Source organism: Pectinophora gossypiella, chromosome 25 (genome assembly GCF_024362695.1).
Source record: "Pectinophora gossypiella chromosome 25, ilPecGoss1.1, whole genome shotgun sequence".
Taxonomy (NCBI): Eukaryota; Metazoa; Arthropoda; class Insecta; order Lepidoptera; family Gelechiidae; genus Pectinophora; species Pectinophora gossypiella.
The window spans coordinates 4,482,647-4,507,682 of NC_065428.1; the positions used below are offsets into that span (position 1 = coordinate 4,482,647).

The window sequence follows — 25,036 nt, forward strand, 5'->3', positions numbered from 1 at the left end:
GTATGTATTTTAAAAAATCGTAATAAACATTCACAACAAAATCTTATTTTGCTTCAAATGTATATGATGAAATTATCCTTATAACTGGTCTTTGATCTTTCTTCGCTGTGGTAAACCTACTATATTTTTTGGTGTGGCAATATTTAATGACATTAATTTGTACGTTTATAAAGAAGGCTATGTAGTAGTTTTAAACATATTTTTTGTGGCGGGTGGAGAATTAAAAAAAAAAATAGTTCCTGATGAACTTTACCAGTAACGTGTTAAAATATGAGAAAGTTTTATCAGGGTAGGCAGACTTGATTTCTGTAGATCTATACACTTGTTATAAAACTCTATGATGCATTTTAAAATGCGGCACTTTGGGTATTAATTAGGTAGGTACTTTCACGCTGATTCATGATGAGTGAAACGTAAAACAATAAACGAAAATAAATGGGTAAGTGTAAGTAGGTACACTTATTTACATTTGCTAGGTAATAGGTAGGTAGGTACATCACATAAAATAACAAATGCTTTATTGCACACACGGAAAATGCAAAGATACGAAACAAAAAGAATACAATAGGCGGCCTTATTGCTAGGTAGTAATCTCTTCCAGGCAACCTTGGAGTATAACATTACATAAGCTAATTATCTCCACCAACCCGCAGTGGAGTAGCGTGGCGGAGTATGTTCCATATTCCCTCCGGTTGATGGAGGGGAGTCCCAGCAGTGGGACATATACATAGGCTGTTTATCCTCGTTAGAACCGGATTTCCAGACACAATAGTTAACACTATCAAGGACAGAACGTCTAAAGACGTTCCGATTCCAAGGTGTCATACTATCTATTATGAACCATCGATGTCCCATGGTCTTTGCCCGTGAAAAGGTAAACAATGGGATTTGGATTTTAAAAGGCATCTGGTTCTTACGAGGTTATGTCAGAATCACATCATGATATGGCCATCGAATGATATTCTAGTTCATGAAAATTCGAAAAGGTCGAAAACATCATGAAATAATCTATTCTAAGACCTGGCCATGACATACACATAATTCTAAGTAAGTACTACTTCCTTTAAAGATTTTACATCCTATGACTATTAAAATATCTAATCACAGTTTGAAATTAGAAATTTAATTGAATGACTTTTACTAGGTACCGGTTTTTTTTTTAATTACCTATAGATTCTAAGTCTAACATGAGGATTATTATAAGTGCGTTATGTGTTTTCTGGTGCCAATTCCCTTTTGGAGGTTGCAATGATACTGTAAGTCCACTTTAGTATGTTTTACTTAAGTATATAAAAAAAATCTCGATGGTTGCAGAGGCGGAGACGGGACGCCTACGACTGAGTTCCGATAGGGACCCAGACCTACGGGGTATAACGTAGAACTCTTGCCTAAGGATACGGGTGAAGACCTCAACGGTTGCAGAGGCGGAGATGGGAGATATCGGTACGCTAATGCAGAACAAAAAGGGCAAGTCACAGGGACTGTAACTTGGTAACAGAGTGTACCAGTACCTACTATTCAGAGGCGGAGGACAGGAGTCATAGTACAGCTTTCAAATAGTATACTCTGGGCGCCATCCCACTTGCGTCAGACAGAGTACTGTGGGGCGGAAAACCACTGCTCTATTTTTCCAAACTCTGAATATGAATACAAACTCCTAAAGTCGAATTCAGTGGTTTAGATTTCGAGCCGATTCGTCTAAGTAGGTGCAGCGAATTATTTGTAAACAGTGGTGAAATTATGAACCATTAGTCGTCATAATTGTAAAATTTATGTTTTTGTAGGTGATTTTGGCCTATTACAGAAACGACATGCAACCAGGAGGTGTTAAGTGCAACCAGTTAATTTATTACTTTGCAAGAAACTGATTGGACTTATGCACCTTATCGTACTTAATCATCTTAGGACTTCTTATCAAAAGTGGCTGTAAGTTGTCTTCTGATTACTTGTGGATCTGCCCAACCCATTTAAGGTAACAGGAGTGTTTTTAAAGTAATTTTTCAATATAATTTTCTTCAACAGAATCAGGAGTCAGATTTCTCAAGCGCAGTGGAATTAAAAGCACAAAAAGACATGAAATTATTGGTAAGTTATTGATTTATTAGCTATCTATAAGTATTTAGAATAAACGTCACAGTGTTTCTGTGGTCACCGCCTTGATTCTCAAACGGAGAGCGCCGCGCCGGTTCGAAGCCCGGTGCTGGTGTCAGACTTGCACCAATGAGTTATTAATTTATCTTAAGTGCAGTTTTCACTAACACGCTGCACGGATTTTCCAGCGTTTAACCTTCTAATTTCATGGATAAAAAATAAAAATAAATAAATAAAAGTAAGTTTATTTCTCACTCACAATTACAGTAAAACTTAACCTATACTCACAGTGAACATGTTTCTATTGTGAGAGAGACTGGTGTCCATACTACACGGAATGCCTGTGTTACGGATCACCAGGCTCTCTTCCTCCCTATTTTCATAGTACATGGCAAGGCATTGTTATAGAAATAGACTCTTTAAAATTACAGCTATAGGTGTGTGTGTGTGTGTTTTAACCCTATGACGCGAAGTGTCTTGGGATCGGGAGCTGCCATGACAGCAGCTTCATCTAACAGTCACAATGCATCTTTTATTTCAAAGTTTCCGTTACGATGGCGCTAACACCCTGTATAATACTGACGACTTATGCTAATACCTATATTTCTAGGCAGATGCTGAAAAATACGTGAAACGGTTCACGGAAGAAGTTGCTGCTGGCAGTAAGGCCGAGATGTTTGCATCGAACAGACATACTTTTGTGCCAAATCTTTACACTGATTTCGGTCGTCGATTTGTACCGCAATATCCTTATTATGAGGTAAATCTTCATTCGTCAGCTTTTTTATAATTTTAGCTACTTAGTTTCCTAAGTTTAGGGTTCTGTTTCGCTAACTGAAGTGACGACGCGAGAAGACGCATTCCCGAAAAATGCGAATTTCCATGAACGAAACTTACAGGTTGGCCGCTGCAAGGATAATCTCTGCAGGTGGGGATACCTGGTTGATGGTTGCGATGATTGCGAGTGTGGAGTATCACCACAAACTATGGCTCACCTTTGGTGCTGTCCTAAGTGCCCTAACACCTGCACTATTAAAGACCTTTACGAAGCCACTGACAATGCCGTAAGCGTGGCCAATTATTGGTCAGCAAAAATTTAGTATCGATCGCCATCGACTCGCAAAGAAGAAGACGGAGACCTAACCTGTATTGGGCTAATTTTCTCTTCGGTTTGGAAGGTCGGACTAGTAGTCGCTTCTATAAACGCCCCGATAACGACCCCGCCGGCTTGGTTGACGATTTCCCGCGAGGTTCGATTGATTCTTTCAAATATTTTTCTCTTAGACGACGCTCTGAGCCGAGGTTCGCGCCAAACTGGCCACCAATTTTGTACCAGGCCCTCACCGCTCCCCATTTGTTCGGCCAAGTAGTTAAAACTACAATAAGTCACGCCAAAAAAAAGCTTCTGAAAAAGACCGGACCTGTCAAAATCTTCAGGTTAGGTTAGGACCCTGTGAAAAACGAAATAACGCTAGGGAAAATAATGCTAATAACCATTACTACTAAGTATAATAATATGTTACTAGACCATTAGCAAAACTCATAGAGAAACATGAACCTCCGACCAAATCAGACTAAAATGTCCTGTTTTTTCCAGAAAGAGCCGTTTCAAATCGATGAAGAAGCAGAAAAACGCTTAGACGAAGCTGTCAAAGCGGTAATATATTTTTTTTATTCTTCTTCTATCCTGTGGTTTGTGTTACCAACCCCATCAAACCTGGTGTCAGGGGTTACTACTGAGCGGCCATAGGTCCCTGACATGACCCATGTAACCACTACGTACTTACATGCGTAAATAGTAACCAGGATTAACGAGTCACCGTGCCTTCCGATGCACGGATCATATTACTTTCGGACAATCGGGTGATCAGCCTGCATAGTCCTAACCAAACCAGAGCTCACGAAGTGATTTTTGTAATATGTCCTCACCAGGATTCGAACCCGGTACTTCCGCTTAACACTCAACGCTTAACCATGGACCCACTCACTGGACCAAAGAGACAATTAAATAAAATAATAAAATAACTCGTCGTAAATGAAGGCCGACACTATTTATCGACAAACGAAAATATAATACAGTTTTATGTGCTATAATCGGCAACAATGCAGCCTACACCCGGTGAAAGTACATACAAGTAGATAGAGTGACATCGTAACAAATACTGAGAGGGATGATTCCGACCATGATTCTGAGTTGATATCAAGTAGAGTTTCCTGTGGAAAAATTCACGAAATACGAGTTTTTGAAAATTATTTTCCGTTCCATACTTTTGCGACGGAAAATGACACTTGATATCAACTCAGATTCGGGGCCTGAATCATCCCTAAAAGTTTTCATTACGATGTCACTAAAGCCCTGTAAGTATATTAGTACATTGTTTTAAGTTTACGCGGTTATTATCATGATTAAAGCACATAATAACGGGTTCTTACCGCGTTTAAATGGGGATATGAGACTCCCGATATTACGACACTGTTGCAACAGTGTCAGTGTCGTTATTATGTGCTTTTAGTCTATTTGGGTTCAGTAGTTAAAGTCCAATCTGTGAGACACTATTTATTAATTAATAAAATTCGCGCACACGCATCCGATATATAAAAAACAATACCATAGAGAGAGAGATAGAGCACAGACAAAATATATGGCCGCGCACAGCGCATAGACAAAAGATAATTGTTAAGGTTCTGGTGAAACAAACCATAAAGTAGATCAAATGTTATGTAAGAGTTTACACACACTGACATGACATAATTATAAAATAAAGGATATGCGCGGCGGAAATAACTACTGGCGGAAACGACAGGACAGGGTGCCTCTGGTCGCCCTGAGGGGACGGTCCAAAGAGGTGTCACTCACTATATTCTTTAATTAGTATATTAGTAACTAGAGAACTATTTATTTTACTTTTTTTTCACAGGCGCTAAAGAAGATAGCGAAAGATCAAGACAAATTGACACCAGTGAAGGTACTTTGTTATTTGAGTCTCCTATACGCTGCCTATATCCAATGGTTGCCAGGAACAGATTGGTTGCCACTTAGCAATGAGCCCGTCTGTTTTGTTCTCCATATTTATGTATTTATGATTTGATTTGAAATCAAAGATACCCTTATTGCACACAAACAAAACATACACACATTTAGCAACAGGACAAATGGGCGGCCTTATTGCTCTGAAGCAATATCTATTGCATTGCTATAAACCACTACCAGGAACAGGAATCAGCCATGAAAAACTCCTGATGGCTTGGGTGAGCAATAAAGTTTCCTAGTTTTGTGTTGTATTTGCTATTTTTTTTTTCACAGGCATCTCCAGAATTTGTACTGGCTATAGCAAAACAGTCCCTTCTTAAAGAGCGGGCCCGTCCAAAGAAATATGACGATGAGAAACTGCAGGCGGAAATATTAAGGAGTGGGGTGAGTGGTGTTACTGTCCATCCACCATTCAACTATCAATTCCAAGTGCTTTCGTGGGCTAGTGGTTAGAGTGTTGACCTCACGACCTGGAGGCCCGGGTTCGTTTGGAATCCTACGCTCAACCACTGAGAACCCATTCCTATTGGGAACTATTAACCAATATAACAGTTTGTCAGACCATTCCTAGTTTGATTAGAACTTTGCAGGCTGAAATTATTCACATGAAATAGCCTATTACGTCCTATAGGTACTACTAGGCACAGGCATCCCCTCAATCTTGTCTCACTTCAGTCTAAATTGCCGTAAGGCGTTAAAGAGCAAGGGAGCGCGCGCGGACTCATTTTTAACTTCTTCTTCTTCTGCTTCTTGTTCTTCTTCTGCTTCTTCTTCTTCTCCTTCTTACCCGCCAGGCGGTATGGAACGAGCATTTTACATACAGTTTCCGGGATGTGTCATTGCTTAAGCCAACGTAATTTTTCAGGACTATTGGAATGGTGTGTGGAAAGAGGACGTGCCAGATCCAGTCAAGCAGCCTTTGAGAAGTTCAAATCGTTTAGTAAGTAAACCCAAAAAGTTGATAGTCTCTTAAATTCGCGTGGGTTGTGAGACGGATGACCAACCTTAGCAACACTGGTGTCAGGATTATTATTGAGTCGTCAAGGACCATGACATAGTTCATGTTATCACTACTTATTTACATCAGTAAGTAGTAACCAGGACCAACGACAAATCCTGTATAGATCAGACATTAGTTGGTCACAGTGGCGGCCCTAAGGCGGTGCGACGTGTGCCACCGCACCGGGCGCAAAATGAGGGGGGTTGCCATAATTAACCAAGACTGGTTCACCCTGGCCGCAAGCTAACTTCATTGGGTTAGATTGCTCATACCGGGTAGCCGTAAACAACAATTTTTATTTTAAGGGGCTGAGGGGTGCCACTTTCAGGTCTTGCACCACCTAAATATTATGCTAGCTTCATACAAAAAACCCCATTTTACACAGACACTACAGATTGGCGTTATCGTACACGCGTATGTGTGTGATGTCTGAATTACTCCTTATTCTATGGTACTGACTCAAAATGATCACTTTTCAGGAATCCGTGCAGGTGAAGATACTTCCAGGGTCCAAGATTTACAACCTCGTGAAGATGACCAAGGATTTGTCTCCGAGACTCCTTTACGTCATCAACCAATAAAACTATAACCTGTTGCTGTTTTGTTTACTTCAATAGTCCCATAATATTTGAAACATTAAGTCGATCCTAGTGGGCCGATAGTGATGAGTACTGAAAGAGGGAAACTCACCAGGGGGTTGATATCGGGGTTCTGAAGTGTTTGTTATCGCGAGCTAATTGGCTGCCTGATAGCTAGAGTAATCGACGATGATTGCCAATATTTTTCGGTACCTACGCGGGATGCACTAAACGCACTAAAGTCGAAGATGTAGGTATACAAATCGCTAGGCTTAAGTGGACATGGGCGGGACTCTTGGCAAGACGGGAAAACAACAGATGGACTAAGGCTGTTACTGAATGGTGGCCAAGGATTGTACGCGATATCGAGGCAGACCACCAGCCCGGTGGTGGGATGAAATTGTGAGGTATGCCGGAAAGCAATGGATGAGACTTGCACAGGACCGGAAAGGATGGCGTGAAAGAGGCTTATACCCAGCAATGGGTGGATACAGGCTGAGTAGATAGATAGATAGACGCGGGATGTATTTTGAAGCCGCAACTACTAGGGGATTTAATCAGTAGTGCAGTGCAGAATCGAAACATTTAGAAGCTAATTTAAGTCATATCTTTGTTTTACTTTAGCCTTATATGGCCGTGAGCCGCTAAGGAGGAAAGGGGAGAGCGTGCGTAATGTGACTCGTTTGCACTTAGTTTACGCGTTAGGCGCTTCTGCTTATATTTTTAGCTTTTGGGTTTTGTTTAAATTTTTAAACATTTTTTATATGAATCCAACAACATCCGGTCTGCTTATGATTCCATTTTTAATATTTTAAAAGGAAATTCATCAGCATCTTCGATCCACGGATCCCATATAGTTATTTTGTTTACACGATGTCTCCATACATCCTTAGGATAAGTGATTTCTTTGAAGAATTTCTTAAAACATGCAAGAACAGCTAGTCTAGGTTTTTGAAATGTCCCCATTTCTAACTGCGCTATCATTTGTCTGTATTCGTCGTAAACTACTTTTGTCTTTTGTATTCTCTTTATTTCGTACTTAACAAACTTGGAGGCTGCAAAATTATCTTTGAGAAAATTTTCAATTTTTATTAACTTATTATTGTGGCGCTGGTACATTTCTTTTACGTTTTTTTCGTGTCTTATTTTCTCTTCTTCTACTTTCTTATTTACTTCATCCTCTTTCTTTTCTTGCTCTCTTTTATTTTTTTTAGGTCTTTTTTTACTTGTTGTTTTGTTTGAACCATGTTCCAATATTTGTTTTTCCTTATTTTGTAACTTTATTCGTTGATTTCTCACGTCCGCTTCTAAAATTTTTTCTTTATATTCTCTGGGGCTTAATGTCGTGACTTTCATTCTAGGTAGGCGTAGTTTTCTTATTTTGTTATTCTTTCCCATTTTTGTTGTAGCGCTCGACGCTATTATTTTTGATTTAGTTTGACTTTCTCTTGTTTCCATGGTAGGGTAGGGTTTTGGTCGTCTTGCTATTTTTTCCAGTAGTATTTTTGATTCTTTTTCCTCCTTAGGCGATTTTGTAGGATAAGGCGACACTTGCTTTTCATTTCTTTTTGTTCCCTTCCAAGTTACTAGTTTGGCTGGTACTTTCTTCTCTTTTTGACTTTTTGTTTGTGTTTTGGTTACTTGTTCCTGAGTAGAGCTCAACAGTTTTGTTGGGTAGGGCTTTTGTCGCTCTTCTATTTCTTTTTTTATTCGTTTCTCTTCTGATTCTTCTTCTGGCGTCAGCGTCGGTTTTGGCATTATGTTATCTAATCTTCTGCTTTTTCTTTCCCCTACACTTTTTTTTTCCTGTTTATTTTTTACGTGAGGTTCTTTTTTAGACATTGTAAACATTTTTCGTAAGACCACATAATTCTCTGCAGCTATTTTAGGAACTTCGGGGTTCTCGATTACATCCTTAGTTTCTTGGTACATACCACTATAATTATTATAAGATTTATTATTTTTAACTTTACTATGATGGCTGTCTAATATGTAAACAGTTATTTCTATATTATCATTACCATCAGTATTTTCATTGGAAGATAGGTCATCCCATTGTTCTGACGTTGAGTTATTTAATACGAATCTATCTAATGAATATGAGAAATGTATTCGTGATATAATCTGAAAATAAAATTTAAAGAATTAGTTCCTAAACTCTCAGCACAGGTAAGAATATTGTGTATAGTTTTATAAGTACACTTTACTGCTTAAAGATCTGTATTCTAATGATCAATAAGAATCTTGAAATTTAAAGGATTCGAATTCAAGTTGCTGTGTTTTGTGGTCATCCAATGACAGACCAATTCAAATTCGAAACAATGACACCAATCTTCTTCTATCGTGTAGGTTGTGAGGTGGATTACCAACCTCAACAACCTTGGTGTCAGGGTTATTATTGTGCTGCCAAAGGCCCCTGTTCTGACATGACTCACGTAGTGCTACGTACTTACTTATGTAAGTAGTAGCCGGGACCACCGGCATAACGTGCCTTCTGAAGTACGGATCATCGTACTTTCGGACACTCGGGCGAGCAGCCTGCAATGTCCTAACCAAACCAAGGCTCAAATAGTGATTTTTGTTATAACTCCGCACCGGGATTTGATATTCGACACTCCAACGCTCAACCACTGGACCACAGTGGTCGTTAAGCAGCAACTAAACAAACCCATCATACTTACAAAAACTATATAGTATGTCCAAGTAAATACGTGGTTCATGTTTGGAACACTACATAAACTATATTTCGCAGAAAACTTGATAACCTTTAACGGTCAAAGGAGCGTGGAATAAACAAAGACATTGGAAATACTAATACCACTTGATACTGAAACTGCAACAACATATTTGACTGATTATATTGAAACCAATTGGGGTTTTTTGACGTGTCTCTTTCCGGATTTATTAAAAAAATATAATAATATGTTTATTACTCTCTCATCAACACGATAATTGGTACCTAATTAACAATAAAACAATATTAAGTTACAGTTGTTGGTGAGAGAGACTGGGGTATGTGAGAAGTGTAAAGCCTAGGTTACACAGTGCGAGCAGCTGATGTGACAATAGACAGCTACTGTGCCTGTGTGACAGTAGCTCGACTCGCCTCACACGGTCACACTATGCAAACTGCTGGCGTCGCAGAAGACAGCTACTATACCAGTGTACTAGTATAATTCGTTTGTATCATGTCGCCCAAACAAGAAACACTGTACCCGGCGTGGGCCCGAGCGTATGAGCTACTGTCATTTCGCAAAATCGTGCGAGTTGACGACCGAGCGGCGTGCGAGTGGTGTGGTGGGGGAAGGCAAGTAGCGAGTAAAAACAAAAAAATGTTGAAGTAACTCTGACGCGAGCAACTGTCCCACTCGCACATGACAGTAACTCGTATGATGCTGTCACACGTACGTAGTAGCTGCACCTCAATAACTGACTCGGTCAGCTCGCATGTTAGCTCGCACTGTGTAACCTAGGCTTTAGCTTATAGTACAGAACCCCAGGTTCCCCCTCGGATGATTAGTGTCTATAGCTACTATTTAGTAATTCGCCAGGTAAAAAATGAAACAATGTGCTTGAGTTACCTCGAGCATTATCTGAAGGGATTATGATTGAGAAAAATGGCTCGGACCGTACTCTGCTGCCAGACCCTAAAATACAAAGGCCGGAATCGGCGCTATATGAGGACATTTGGCCGTAAAAGCCGGACATGTTTTTTTTTGCCGGACTGTTTTTCCAGATGGATTGATGAAAAAAGTGTGTGTAGTCACAGGCAGTTATACGCCTGGCCCATCGTCGTAGGTATCGCCACTCTAACAAAAAGCCTAACAAAAGCCGGACAAGCCTAAAACGCAAATATTTGGCCGGACACAACCGCAAAAGAACTAGACACCTGGCAACCCTACTCGGAGAAGGTCGATACCGATAAGCGCTGAAGGAAGGAAAACATGGACCATAAGAAGTGTTTTGCGGGTAGGCGAATTAAAAAGACCACAACGAAGCAATTCATCTAAAAAAAGATCACAAAGCAATAGGTATTGCTATTTGACATATTTTGTTGTGACCTTTTAGATAAATGAGGCGACTTTTCAGGCAATGTTCCCTACTAAAAATAAAAGTATGGTGTCCAGTACTGCCTTCGTTTAATCTTCTAATTTCATTTCATCTTTTATCTTTGTATTTGGTTATTAAATTATGACCTTTATCACATCCAGGTACGCATCTGGTAGTAAGAGTAGTACTGTCGTCGAGGAGTTTCTTGCACCACTTCTTACTTATCTTTAACTGTATACATCCGAATTCTATGCATTGGTACCTTCACATTGCTTAATACGTATTTTGACGTGTAGAGAATGTTCCTATGTTGTTTTGGGGTCAATACAGCAGATAAGTTAATTAGGAATAAATTTAAACACTGTAAAGACACGCACCGTAGCTGGAATCGACGTCTGGGGACTCAAAGTAAACGCCATAATATGGAAATAAATCTTTTCTTTTTTCTTTCTGTCTCTCTCTCTCTGTCTTTTTATTTCTTTCATAGTTAATAGGTTATTGATTCAAATACAATACAATTCAATCTAATTTATTTATATTGAAAAATAAAACTTATCACACTAATTTACTACTTAATATAAAAGCAAAGTGTAAAAATTGGTAAAATTTTCTTTAAGTAAGTACTTAACTGATTTTGTTTCCGTGCTCTCTATGGAAACATTACTTACAATGTTATCATTGTCTTCATCCACGACTGATTAAGCACCTACTTATATGAAATCAATGTCATGGAACGGGCTCCTAACAGGCCAGTATAGAAGGTTGTTAGTCCGATGATTCCACAAATCAAGAGCATCGTGCACGGACTTGATGTGGTTTTGATAACACTTCATAACGTTACGTGACAAAGGATATTTTTTATAAAATGACCTCTCTAAAAACCACACCATTTTGCGAAGGCCATCCCTTACCTCATGAGTTCTTTCTATTCTCATAATTTCGTCATAGATGTACCGTGTACTCAACATGTTTGGTTTGAGAAATTTCATTATTTCTTCATTTCTCTCCTTTTGCTCCTTTATCTGGGCTTCTTCTCTCTTTTTCTTGTTTTCCAGTGCAATACGCAGTTTCTCTTGTCTCGCTTTTTCTTCTTCCTCTTGCTTTGTCTGTTCTTTTTTTGATATTTTGTTTGGTTTTTTTGTTTCGTTTAGTTTTTTATTATCATTGTTAAGGATTTGCCTTCGTTCTACTAAATCTTTTTTCTTCTTGTAGGTTATTTTTGTGGAAGTCGCTTGTTTGTCGTTTTGATTATGCATTTCAGTTGTCGTTTTTTGTTTTTGAGTGGATTGTGACGATTGGTTTGGGTTGGCAATCAGTTGAAGTTTTTTTTTACTTCGCTGTTCATCTGTTCCTTGCATTAGCATTGGTGGTATTGGTCTTTTTTTATTTTCTACCTCTAGTTTTTCTTGCCGTAAATTACTACCATTATGTGATGTAATATTGTGATTGTCATCCAATATATAGACAGTTATTTGTACGTCATCATCCACGTTATTATTTTCAACGGAAGCTATATCGTGCCATTGGTCTGACATAAAGTTGTCAATGGCAAAGTCATCTAAAGAATTTGAAAGATATATTATTGATAATATAAACTGAAATAAAAAATAATATATATTATAACTTTATTAATTCTGCTAACGTATTAAATGTATAGTCAGATACAATGCGATTTTGATGTAAAAAGCAATAATAGGCACCTACTGTTTGACATTGACATTTGTTTGATTGATTGTTTGTTTTGATTAATTGACATTGTATAATGTCAAATAGAAATATTGATCTTTAGATGAATTGAAGTTTCCTTTTTAACCCCACTGATGGTAATCACTACCCTTTAAAACTCCTAGTTTCTAATATTTCGGGCACTCAGTCGGTTGGGAGCAACGGGATCTGATAATCTACTCTAGCTACGAAGTTCTATCAGGTGATCAGGGGGGTAAAAAAGCAATATTGTAATTTGACATGTGCGTATATAAAAGTAAGTGCGCAATGCAAACAAATGTCAAATAGCATTATTGCTTTTCTAGATGAATTGCTTTGCTGCGGCCTATTTAACCTTCCAGATCGAATTGATGGAACGCCTATCATCAACTGGATGGCTACAGACTTTTGGTGATAATGGTATTAACTCGTGTATATACGAAATTAGACTACTAACTTATTTATAGGTATTTAAACTTACAAATACTGTATAGTATATCCAAGTAAACGCGTGAATCATGATTTGAACATTAGATGTTCGAATATCGATGAAAAACTTGGTAGTTTTTAACAGTTGAAGAAGCGTGTAATAAACAATAATATTGACATTAAGCAAGTGTGTATTTTTAATATCACACGATACCAATACTGTGACAAAACATTTCACTGTTTATGGTTTTGTAACCAAGGTGATGCGACCAAGTGGTGAATGTCATTCAAACAATTTACAATACAATACACAACCGCTCTATTGCACATATATGTATATTCACAATATTAAAAACAATTACAAAACTTACAAGAAAACGACAAAAAAAGAGAAGACAGAAGAGAGTGACACTTATTGTTATTGTCATAAATATAGCACTAATTACTGGGGCGGAAAAGGGAAGCGCTGAGGGCTCTCAACTGGTACAAATTATTTTACGACAATAAGCTAAACTAGAGGGTGCCCCGTCGGGCATTGTTACAAAATCTTGGAACATAATTATTAACTTAACACTTTCAAGGACAGAACATGTAATGACGTTCTGATTCCAAGGTGTCATATTACCTATTATGAACCATCAATGACCCATGACCTCTGTCCGTGAAAGGGTTAACATACACAGGCGACCGTGTGATTCACGACCCATGTAAACGCATACATGTAAAACATGTGGAGTCTTGACATGTATAAACATGGTGTAAAAAGTCAGAAAATGCCCCGTAGCAATTTATCTAAAAAGCAAAATTGCTATTTGACATTTGTTGATATTGCGCAAATAGTTTTATATGCGTAATATTAATTCTTTGGATGAATTGCTTTGATGTTGCCTTTTCAACGCCAGTTGCCATAACGTCGAATCTCACCGTAGACTTAACCGTACCTATTATAAAGCCTTCGTCAAAGATAACACAAGGCAAAATATTTCAATAAGTGCACACGTAAACTTTTTTATTAAATGTTTCAAAATACAAATTAAAAGTTTACTAAACGTTTTAAAATACTGACTGAAAATAATGACTGTCTAAATAAAACACAAAATCAAATTCATATTATAATAATTTAACATTCTTAAGCTTCTATTGCGTAAATTAACGTAGATACCACACGGCACCATAAACCACAGTTTTAATAAAAACACAACCCACACGATGGAAGAGGAGAATAAAAACTTTTTTTAACAAGACTTATTACTGTAGAGTTGCCTTTACTAGACCCTATGAAATATGCAATTATTTTCTAACAACGAGACACAAACCACGGATTCAAATATTGCTCGGTTTCAGCAGCATTAATGCTACACACAGAGTCGCGGATGCGGAGAATCGAGAAGGTACCCCTACAGTAAAAAAAATCAGTGCCCCCAGTTCCTGACTTCCGTTATTCTAGCTAGAATCACCAAGTGTGTTTTACCCGTGCTATGTGAACATTATTAATACTTAGTCTATTATGGTATAGGATCAGGATCACGGATAGGGTCCCTAACCGGCCACATAATGAGATTATTTGTGTCATGATTCCACAAATCTAACGATTCTTGAACTTTCTTCACGTTCTTCTTGTAACATATCTTAACGTTTTTTAGTAGGGGATACTTTTTATAAGCTGACCTTTCTAAAAACCATACCATTTTACGTAGAGGGTCCCTTATTTCCTGAGTTTTTTCTATTCTCTTCACTTCGTCGTGAATGTAGCGTGTACTCATCATATTTGGTTTGAGAAATTTTATTATTTCTGCCACCCTGTCCTCTTGTTCTTTCTTCATTCGTTCTTCTCTTATTGGGTCCTTCCTATTCTTTTTTATCGCCGTCGCAATTCTTTGTTTATGGTTTGCTGAAACTATTGAGTGCCCTATTCTTAGCATTTTAGGTAAATCTAAATCGAACGCAATGCTATCTTCATGAATATTTAGGACGTTTTTTGATCGGATATTTTTAATTATATTCACTATATCTGCCTCTGAAACTGCGTCAGTAGTTACAACGACAATTTTTTTACTGTCTGTTGTGTCAGCTTCATTAGACTCTACATCACTGTTTTCATTCTCATCAGAAACACTATCTTGTGTAGCGTTAATTATATTAAGATCTAAGTTTCGAAATAAATAATTTGCGATAATATCTTGAGGGTTTACTGAATCATCTTCGTTTTCGGTGTAACACAGACGAGTTCTTAAAATAATCTGTAATAAATACAATACACTATTTACTATAATAGTTCAAAGGTATGGTTGAATCTTCAACATGGAAGTATGTTTTATAAAGTAGCTTGCAGCTACTCTGAGTGACATTAACTTTTCTGACAGGGTGAAATTAGATGGGTGAACTTTTGAAAGTGCGTATTTCTATGGCGAAGTGTTGGTTTCAAGTAAGGGCCTTTAGATCATTTGATTCCGTCGACAAAAGGTATCTCATTGCACAATAAGTTTAACTTTATAGTAAAACGCACAGGGTGTTAATGACACCGTAACGAAAACTTTGGGAGATGATTCAGACCATGATTCTGAGATTGATATCAAGTGGAATTTCCTGCCGGAAAACACAAGAAGATTTTAGTATTTTTAAAATTATTTTCATTCTCATATTGTCCTTTTAGATGCATAGACTGTAAGTTTTCTTTCCTTACGGTTTCACTAACATTTAGCTGTATTTTCGCTACAGAAATTACGTATTTATAGGGGTTTTTTTTTAAATACCCAGGTAAAATGTGATGGACTTATACATATATGCAGAAGTACTTATATTCTTATGTAAGTAGTTCAAGAATGCACTGCTGCAAATTATAGTTTTATTGTACGTGCTTATGCTACAAACTTACAATAAATAAACCAATCCACGAAATTTTTTGAATCATGGCCTTCCTTTAAGTCTGAGAATCGTGAAAAAAAATGTAGGTACCACGTTTCCTTAACAATGTCACTTAAGGATAACCGTGACAAAACAAAATGTATTAGTTTTTAGTTTGATAACAATAGTACCTATACCTATTTTTATTTCATATTCATTAATCTCATGTTTTTAGACTCGTTCAATGCAGGATGCGATTCTATAGATTCTAAACCCATTATTTTCTTCATAATCTTCTAATAGATCTGAGTAATAAGGCTCTTTTTCCGATTATATACGAACGCTATAAGCATTATACAGTATTCAGTATTTCAGTCATATCACACTGAAAATCAGAGTCAGATACAGAACCCCTCCTTGCCAGCTATCTACATATCATGGATGTTCCTAGTGGCCGTAGAGGGCTGGTTGTCTAAGGATTGTCAGTCAGAAGAAAACGTCTAGACTAGAGTGTGGTAAAATCCACTGAATTTAATTTAACCAAATTTTGGTTCACGTTTACAATCAGTGGTTCAATGGAGTAGAAGAAAAAACGGTAGTGAGAAGACAAATGTTGTCATTTGCATAAAAAAAAATTAATGATAGGGTTGTCAATAGAAGTTATTAAAATTAGAATAGTACCTAGGCGCAAGCTAAATGTTCAAGCAAGCTAAACTAAATGGTGTGCACCTACACTATGCATGTAGGTTCCTGAAATAAGTAATGTTTTATTTAATTCCACATCTCATTCCACTTTTCTGATATTTCTGATATCTTATTGGTAATTGTGAAATAATCTTTGTTTACTTCAAGCGTTCTCAAGCGTTGCTTTGCGAAATTAACAATTACGTGCTTTTGAAATATTGTGTACAATATTAACACGATGAATAGATTATTTACGTGGAGATACACGATTATTGTAAGTTTACATAATTATTTAGACATCTTCAACAAATGTCCAGAATATGCAATATACTTTGTCCTCTGTAGGTGATTGTCGCTTCTAATATTTATTATAACATTTCCAGATTTTCATAAGAATTCAATTTTCTAATTCGATAGACCCATATGCTTTGGATAACTTTATGTCAGATCATTTCGACGACATAGCTTCGGTGGAAAATGAACATGCAGAGGGTGACGAAAACGTCAGTTTTTTATCAAACGACTTTATAGACCTTTATGATTCCACAAATATAACAGACTACAGTAATTTTAAAAATAATCGAGATGAACTTTCAAATGCAAATGAAGCTAAAGACTTAGTCAAGGATAGCTTAAGGAACGGGCCCGTAACAACGACAGTAAAAGACAACAAAAAGGTATCAAAAGTTGAAAAAGAGACGACAAAAGAAAATAAGAAAATGAGTGAAATTGAAAAGGAACAGGAAAAAAAGGAAAAACAAATTCAACAAATGTATGCAAGACACGAGAAGAAATTGAGTGATATTGAGCATTTTGCTATGGGAAGTATGGCCGGTTCCAAGTACATTTTGTATGAAATAAAAAGGATACAGAAGACAAGAATGATAATAGATCCACTGAGAGAGATGATTCAGACGTTGGAGCAACCGAGTTATCACAAAGGAAAATTAGCTGTTCTGGAGTGTTTCACTAAATTCTTCAAGCAAATAAAATTGCCTGTTGACCTGTGGAGACACGACACAAACGTACTAACTCAATGGCATCAGTTAGAAAAAAGCTATTAATATATTGTGTTAATTGGTTTTATTATAATATAATTTATAATTTAAATTGGTCATAGATGTTAGAAAAGTTGATAAAATGTTTATTTAGGTGCTTAAATATTATTTCCTTACTTTACCAATAAATACTTCATCTACTCTCTCTCTTTTTTTCGTCTACTTACTTCTTATTTAGGACAATGGACAATAGCACAATCAGCATTATTATTTGGGCTTTTTACATTATTATGCAATTTATGATAAGAAGTAGATTTTACAATAGAGTATGAGCATTATAAAATTAATAAGACTGAGTTTTTTTACGATAATACTACCCCTCCTCCCTCCGCTCCCTTCAGTCTCATTTTAGTCTAAATAGCGGTAAGCCGTTAAGCGCACTGTCTGTCTCAAGGTGGCACACGGTTAGAACGTGAGTTTTGTATGCAGTGTCTGAGCTGTGAGATATTACAGGCAATAGTAGTATTGAAGAAAACAAACAGTGTAGTTTTCTGAAAGCCTTTATTAACAGTGAAATATAAATGAAATGGCAAGAACTTCTAGTAGATAAGCACGATACATCATCTTTACTTTCAACTAAAATGAAAAGGAGTCATCCCATGTATTCCATATGGTCAATTGGTTTGTTGGATGGTTCCATATGTCCACTGGTTTTTTAATCTGACTCAAGAATTTATAGAAACAATCTAAAACTTTTACTTTTGCCTTAGCGTACTTTGGTTCCTCCAGTTCTTTAATCATCAGTCTGAGGGGATCTAATATCTGTTTTGTCTTCTGTATTCTTATTATTTCATACCTGACATACTTAGCAGCTAAAACGTTATCTTTAATGAAATATTCTATATCTTTCAACTTTTGATTATGTAGCATCTGCGTTTTTGATTCTCTCAAGAGTATATTTTTATTTTCTTTCAATGCTCTTTCTTTGTTATTGTTATTACTGTAATCAAGTTCTTTTGACTTTATTTCTTCGTTTTGTTCTTTGGCTTCCGAAGATGAAGTACTCAAAAACATATTCCTTAGAACCTTTTCAAGAAATAAATCGTCAACTTTATTTCTTGTTATTAATTTAACAGTATTAATAATATCGTTTATGTTCTCTTGATCGTAGTTATAATATTTATTATGCTCTGCTTCGTGTTCGACATTAGTTGCGTTATAAATTAGTACTAAAATGTAACTTTTTTTAACATTTGTCTTGCTTCCCCCAATGGAAGCTGGATCGACCAAATGTTTTGATAAATATTTATAGTTTTCTAAGGTGTATGAGTGTACTGAATCTGAAGAGTCGAGTTTTAAAAGAATCTGGAAATGTAATGACAGTATTAGCATACACTAGAAACATGTTTATTGTTTCATACCGTTGAGATAATTATTTACAAATCGAAACTTACAAAAATGAAATATTTCCAAGTGAAAACTTGATTCATGATCCAATTGGCTAGATTCCAATTAGTCAAATCCGTTACTTTTTACTAATCGTCAAAACACCAAATTACTAATGGTATTTGTATGAAAAAGCGCACCGTTACATCACAGAGAAAAGTGATAAAATGTCGGACTAATTGTTACGTTTTTCTTCATTAAAATAAATAAGAAGTTAAATAGAAAGAAGATTTTTTCCGTTAGTTTCAGATCTGTATTTATTTACTTAATCAGAATTTCATAATATCTTGAACCGAGAAGGTACATGAACGTTTATTATTGTTTCAAAATTACAATCAGGGATGCATAAAATCAACAAAGATATTAATTTGTATGAAGCAGTTTTCACTAACATAGTTGGCTTGACCATTACGATTGTCCGAAAAATTAAGATGTAGGTCCCGGGCTAGTCCATACACCTCCACCGCACTGGAGCAGTAGTATGGTGGAGTATACTCCCCTCAGATTGAAGGGAGGTCTGTGCCTAGCGGTGGGATGTTAATGCTGGTTATGTTTATGTAACAGTGAGATACTCAAACGCCTGTTGTTGTGCTGTTGTTGTTGTTATTAAATCACGCTTAATTGCAGTGGCATCCCTAGCGGTGCGAGGGCGCCGAAAAAGGTGGGGGGGCGTTATTTGGGCGCCAAAATCAACCAAGACTGGTTCACCCTGGCCGCAAACTAACTTCATCGGGTTACATTGCGGCCACAACTCATACCGGGTAGCCGTAAAGAACATTTTTTATTTTAAGGGCTTGACGGGTGCCACTCTGAGGTCTCGCACGAGCTACTTAAATATTTTGCTAGAGCCGCCAATGCTTAACTGGGGACTTTAAAGTCCTGCTAAAAATTGGCGTTTTATTGAATATGCACCCTTATAATTGTTTTATTGTGGGCAAAACCACTAGTGGTCATAGACCTTTTTACTTTTTACATACATACATAAACTCACGCCTATTTCCCACCGGGGTAAGCAGAGACTATAGAATTCCATTTGCTTCGATCCTGACACACTTCTCTTGCTTCCTCCACATTCATCAATCGCTTCATACACGCACGCCGGTTCAGAGTAGATCGTATTGAACCTTTTCTAAGGACATCTCCAATTTGGTCATCATAAGTCCTTCTCGGTCTTCCTCTGCCAGCCCTACCATCAACTTTCGCTTTATATACCGCTTTTGCAATCCTATTATCCTTCATCCGCTCTACGTGTCCAAACCAACCTAACATTCCCTTCTCAATCCTAGTCACTATATCGTCTTTTACACCACATCTCTGTCTTATCACACTGTTTCTCACTCTACCACTCAACTTCACACCGCAGATGCTACGCAAAGACCTCATTTCTACGGCATTGATCCTACTTTCATGCTTCTTCTGCCATACCCAACATTCACTACCGTACTTCAGCGTAGGGACAAGCACTGCATTGTGAACAGCCATCCTCGCATCTTGCGAGATACATTGGCTACTAACAACTGCGTGCATTGCCTACTTACTTATTATTTATTTTTACTTTTTAAGTACTTATAATAGACGGTTGTGCTCTCTGCCCGTTCTCTCTTGCATTTTACCTGTCAAACGTAATGGCCGTACTTTTACCTTTATAAGTTAATCCTATTGAATCTCACTGACTGTATATTTATCATCATAATCCTAAAGTGACAATAAATGTTATTTGTGGCTCACAAGAATATTGTTTTCATAATTCCGGTCAACCACCATTGGCTTTTGTCGAAAAGCCTTTTCACGTTTAAAAAAAATAACTCACTGTAAGTATAGTTATTACTTCAAAGCTACAATCAATGAGAAGACATGTTATTATCGTGAACTGTAGTGCCAGGTCAGCCCATCGCTCGTCACGGGAGAAAGGAAGCAATCCTTCTGTCGTCGGTTTTCACGACACACCTGGGTAGCTAAGCAGCTGACCATGATCTGTTTTTTTTTGCCTTGTTAAAGAATCAATAAAATAGGCGATATCAATATTTATATTCTGTTACAAATTCGCGAAAAATTTCAAACAAATTCAATTCGAAATTAAAGCTATAACAAAAACAGTCACTTGATAAAAATGTCGTAATAAAATATTTACCTATAAGTATTTATATTATAATAAAAATATTCTCACCGGACTGTTTTTTTTTGGATAGTTGAATGTTTTTTAAGTATATTTTAGTGTTTTCAGTCTTATTTACAATAATGCAGGTAGGTAAATACGAGTTTTGTTGACAGTAAGTTATGCATGCAGGGTACTAATGTATTTTGGGTAACGCCTTGAAGTTATGGGTCTTTACAATGAATGTATTTAGGGGGTTCATCGGCCTAAAATTATCTATCGACACAATCATTTTACTTTCCAAATAAGATTCTTTTCACTTACTCCTTAACGACCTCCGTGGTCCAGTGGTTGAGCGTTCGGCTCACGATCCGAAGGTCCCGGGTTCGATTCCCGGTGGGAACATATCACAAAAATTACTTTGTGGTCCCAAGTTTGGTTACATTACTGGCTGATCACCAGATTGTCCCAAAGTAAGATGATCCGTGCTTCGGAAGGCACGTTACGTCGTTGGTCCCGGTTACTACTCACTGATGTAAGTAAGTAGTCGTTACATGAGCCGTGTCAGGGGCTTTGGCGGCGCAATAGTACCCTGTCACCAGTATTGATGAGGTTGGTACTCCACCTCACAACCCACACGATAGAAAAGACTTACTGCAACATCAATAATGCACTTTACTATAGCCTAATAGTATAATATACGCCATAGGTACGTACGAGTACGTAAGAGGATCTTTCCCAATAAGATTGGTTATTGTATAAGTTACATGAACGTCAGAGTTCATGTGCTCGAATGGTGGTTCGGAGGAAAGCGTCTCAATCACATCATCATATACGTCCCACTGTTGGGCACAGGCCTCTCCTCAAGCAACAACAGAAGGGAATATAGAGAATTGATATCCCACTATGGAGCTTTTAACATGTATTCTCATTTTTGGTTTCAGATAGAATGTCGATTTTCAATTCAACCGGGTTATAGGTTTATAAACTATCCGATTTATCCTTTAAAACGGGTTGCACCGTGGATGCGGCAGTTTAGTCCTAAGCCAACCAAAGGGCAGTGGTTACGGAAATTGTAAGCGATAGTGGAGGCTTTATGAATCATTAAACGTGTTTCTCTCATTTATTTTGTCCTTAATATAAGTACTTAAATTAATACAAATATACCTACTACCTATATAATATAACATAATTTACCTACGACTGAATTTGAATTCATCTTTTTTTTTTTAAATCTTTGGATCATAGATAATTGATATCACGTGGTTTACAGGATTTGTGCCCGTTTAATGGAAATAGACTCGCGTCCTGTTACATGGAACTTAAACATAGCTGGCGAAGAGTGGGTGTATTTACTATACACCCTACTCCTTCAGGGATAACATAACATAAACAGCCTATATATGTCCCACTGCTGGGCACAGGCCTCCCCTCAATCAACCGGAGGGGGTATGGAGCATACTCCACCACGCCGCTCCACTGCTGGTTGGTGGAGGTGTTTTTACGGCTAATAGCCGGGATCAACGGCTTAACGTGCCCTCCGAAGCACGGAATATTTACTTCAGGGATATTCCTCTAAAACGAAACTATAAATCCGCGAAACTAATTTGATAATCGCCTGGGTGTTCCTAATATGCACCTTACCTATGGCTGCGCGCATTAAAAAGGTCGAAAGAATACTCATCATCATCATCACTAATTTAAGAATCTTGCTTGTCGGTGTAGCATTCTACATGCTACTTTTTAGGGAAAAATAGGGCAGTGGTTTCCCTCTTGCCTTCCGCCGAAAGAATACTGCCGATATTATAAACGTCTTAATATATTTTGATAAAGAGCACAATTTGATGCTTTTATTCTGGATTGGGAGTGATACTTATAGAACACGTTCAGATGCTTGTCTTCCCGGGCATGTCGTAAAATCCGACAAAGGGATTGTGTCCTTTCTGACATGATGAACAATTTGTTATGGGGAATAGGCTGACCCTTGGCACCATAAGGTTCAGCATATTGTAACGAAGCATTTCGGACCAACGAGCCTTGTAGCGACATCTTGTGGTTTCTGGCGATATAACATTGTTTTATATTTTACCCGCAGGGCATCACAGATGGCGCTGCAGGGTTATCGATGGGCCCGAACATTTTAATAATTTTCTTTTCGTTGTTCTACATTATTATATTAAATTATCTGCAACATTTATTTAAAGATTTATTTGGGATTAATTTGGATCAAACAAGTCGATCGATTGTTGTCGTTGATTCGGCGAATTTATGGTTTGGTAGATTTTTTCTAGTTTGGCAACTTTGTTCGTGGTTCTTGTGTCAGACTGACAGCTGGCTGAGCTGAGAGACAGGTTATGGAAAGTGGGGACGTCGCGAGAGCGCCGGAGACTCCACTGCCGTAACAATAATGTGGGCAAATTAAAAGCCACGATTTATCGGCGACATCAAGAGCCGATGTCTCGATTTAAATAAACAACTTAACCGAGATGGTGAGTCCTCGCAATTCTTCGTGCATATTTTTGCACCAACTTTGTGATAACCTCGAGGTCCTTGTTTTCAGCAACATCACTGAAATCCCATCGCCTAAGGTCCAGTGGGTGGGTTTAGGTTTCATCCGAGCGATGCCCAACTATCCCGGATGAACCTGTAAGTTATTTTCTTTGTTTTACACTCGTGAGTTGCATTGCCACGCTGTCAGCTGAACCACATGCTAATCATTGCCATTCCTTGTTGCAGATGGGGTTGTTTTTGTTTTTTCTTTAAAGTTTTAACGTTTTAATTTTCGAACGTTTTGCAAGTTTTAATCTAAGAAGAAGTTTATGATTGGATCAGATGATTTCAACAATGATTTTGTGAATGAAGATTGCTACTGTTTTCTTCTGCGTTTGCAAGTTATTTCAAGCTTCATTTCGGCGGAGCTTGCCTTGGTTGTTTGCACGTCGAAGCTTTCCTTTGTGCGGCGCGCATGTGGATGTGCCGCGCCTCTCCTTTTGTCAACACTCCGGATAAGGCCCGGTGAAGGACTGCGAGGTTGACCGGTGGACGTGCAGCCCGCCAGCTGCGTAACAGTTGGCCCGCTGCGCCGCCATCGTCCAGCACGCCCTGGCCTGAGCCGGCCTCAACTCATCACCTGTATGGTATTCCGGAACGCCTCAGGTAGGCCTGATAGTCGGAGGTCCTCGAGTAAGTGAGGTGCCTACAGGTGTACGGACAGTGTTTTAAACATAGTGATATCCCATGGTTGTTACGGAGTGACAATTAACCTGACGGACCAAAGCGCGACCTGTCTCCCTCCATAGGGTTTTTACCTACCTATGGATAATAAAATCTGTATATTTTAAAATATACATTGTACAAATTCAAGGGAGTTTTCTTTGTCTCATGCTCACCGGTCTATAACATCTAGCTGTGCCCTTCAGGTAAACACCACTTTATAAATTTCTGAAACATATCTGCAGTATCATAACACGATTTCCTCTTTACACTACCTTCCTATAAGGTAAGCAAAAATCTTTTGTTTCAGTGGCGCCCAACGTGGGGCTCGAACCCACGACCCTGAGATTAAGAGTCTCATGCTCTATGGCTGAGGGCAGCCGTGTTTCTCACCCAGTTCGAAACCTCTCGTGGGTAGGGGGGTATTGTAACGAAGCATTTCGGACCAACGAGCCTTGTAGCGACATCTTGTGGTTTCTGGCGATATAACATTGTTTTATATTTTACCCGCAGGGCATCACAGATGGCGCTGCAGGGTTATCGATGGGCCCGAACATTTTAATAATTTTCTTTTCGTTGTTCTACATTATTATATTAAATTATCTGCAACATTTATTTAAAGATTTATTTGGGATTAATTTGGATCAAACAAGTCGATCGATTGTTGTCGTTGATTCGGCGAATTTATGGTTTGGTAGATTTTTTCTAGTTTGGCAACTTTGTTCGTGGTTCTTGTGTCAGACTGACAGCTGGCTGAGCTGAGAGACAGGTTATGGAAAGTGGGGACGTCGCGAGAGCGCCGGAGACTCCACTGCCGTAACAATAATGTGGGCAAATTAAAAGCCACGATTTATCGGCGACATCAAGAGCCGA

At 37.9% G+C, this 25,036-nt stretch overlaps 2 protein-coding genes across 2 annotated transcripts in view; one reads left to right on the plus strand and one right to left on the minus strand.

Annotated features, from left to right (window-relative positions):
* Positions 1–25,036, plus strand: part of LOC126378047 (irregular chiasm C-roughest protein-like) — a 416,593-nt gene that overhangs the window by 145,858 nt on the left and 245,699 nt on the right. The window lies entirely within an intron of this gene.
* On the minus strand, positions 11,357–13,015 carry LOC126378164 (inner centromere protein-like). The gene is made up of 2 exons (XM_050026361.1): positions 12,936–13,015; positions 11,357–12,345 (listed from the first exon to the last, which is right to left on the minus strand). The coding sequence occupies exons 1-2, from the start codon at positions 12,972–12,974 to the stop codon at positions 11,461–11,463; spliced, it is 924 nt and encodes a 307-aa protein (XP_049882318.1). The 5' UTR covers positions 12,975–13,015; the 3' UTR covers positions 11,357–11,460.

What these genes read in the sequence shown, in the direction of transcription:
- LOC126378164 (XM_050026361.1), bottom strand. Translation starts at nt 12,974, where the DNA reads ATGATTCACGCGTTTACTTGGATATACTATACAGTATTT. An exon ending in GGATATACTATACAGTATTT is followed by an intron (nt 12,346 to 12,935) that starts GTAAGTTTAAAT and finishes TTTTTATTTCAG; the next exon opens with TTTATATTATCAATAATATA.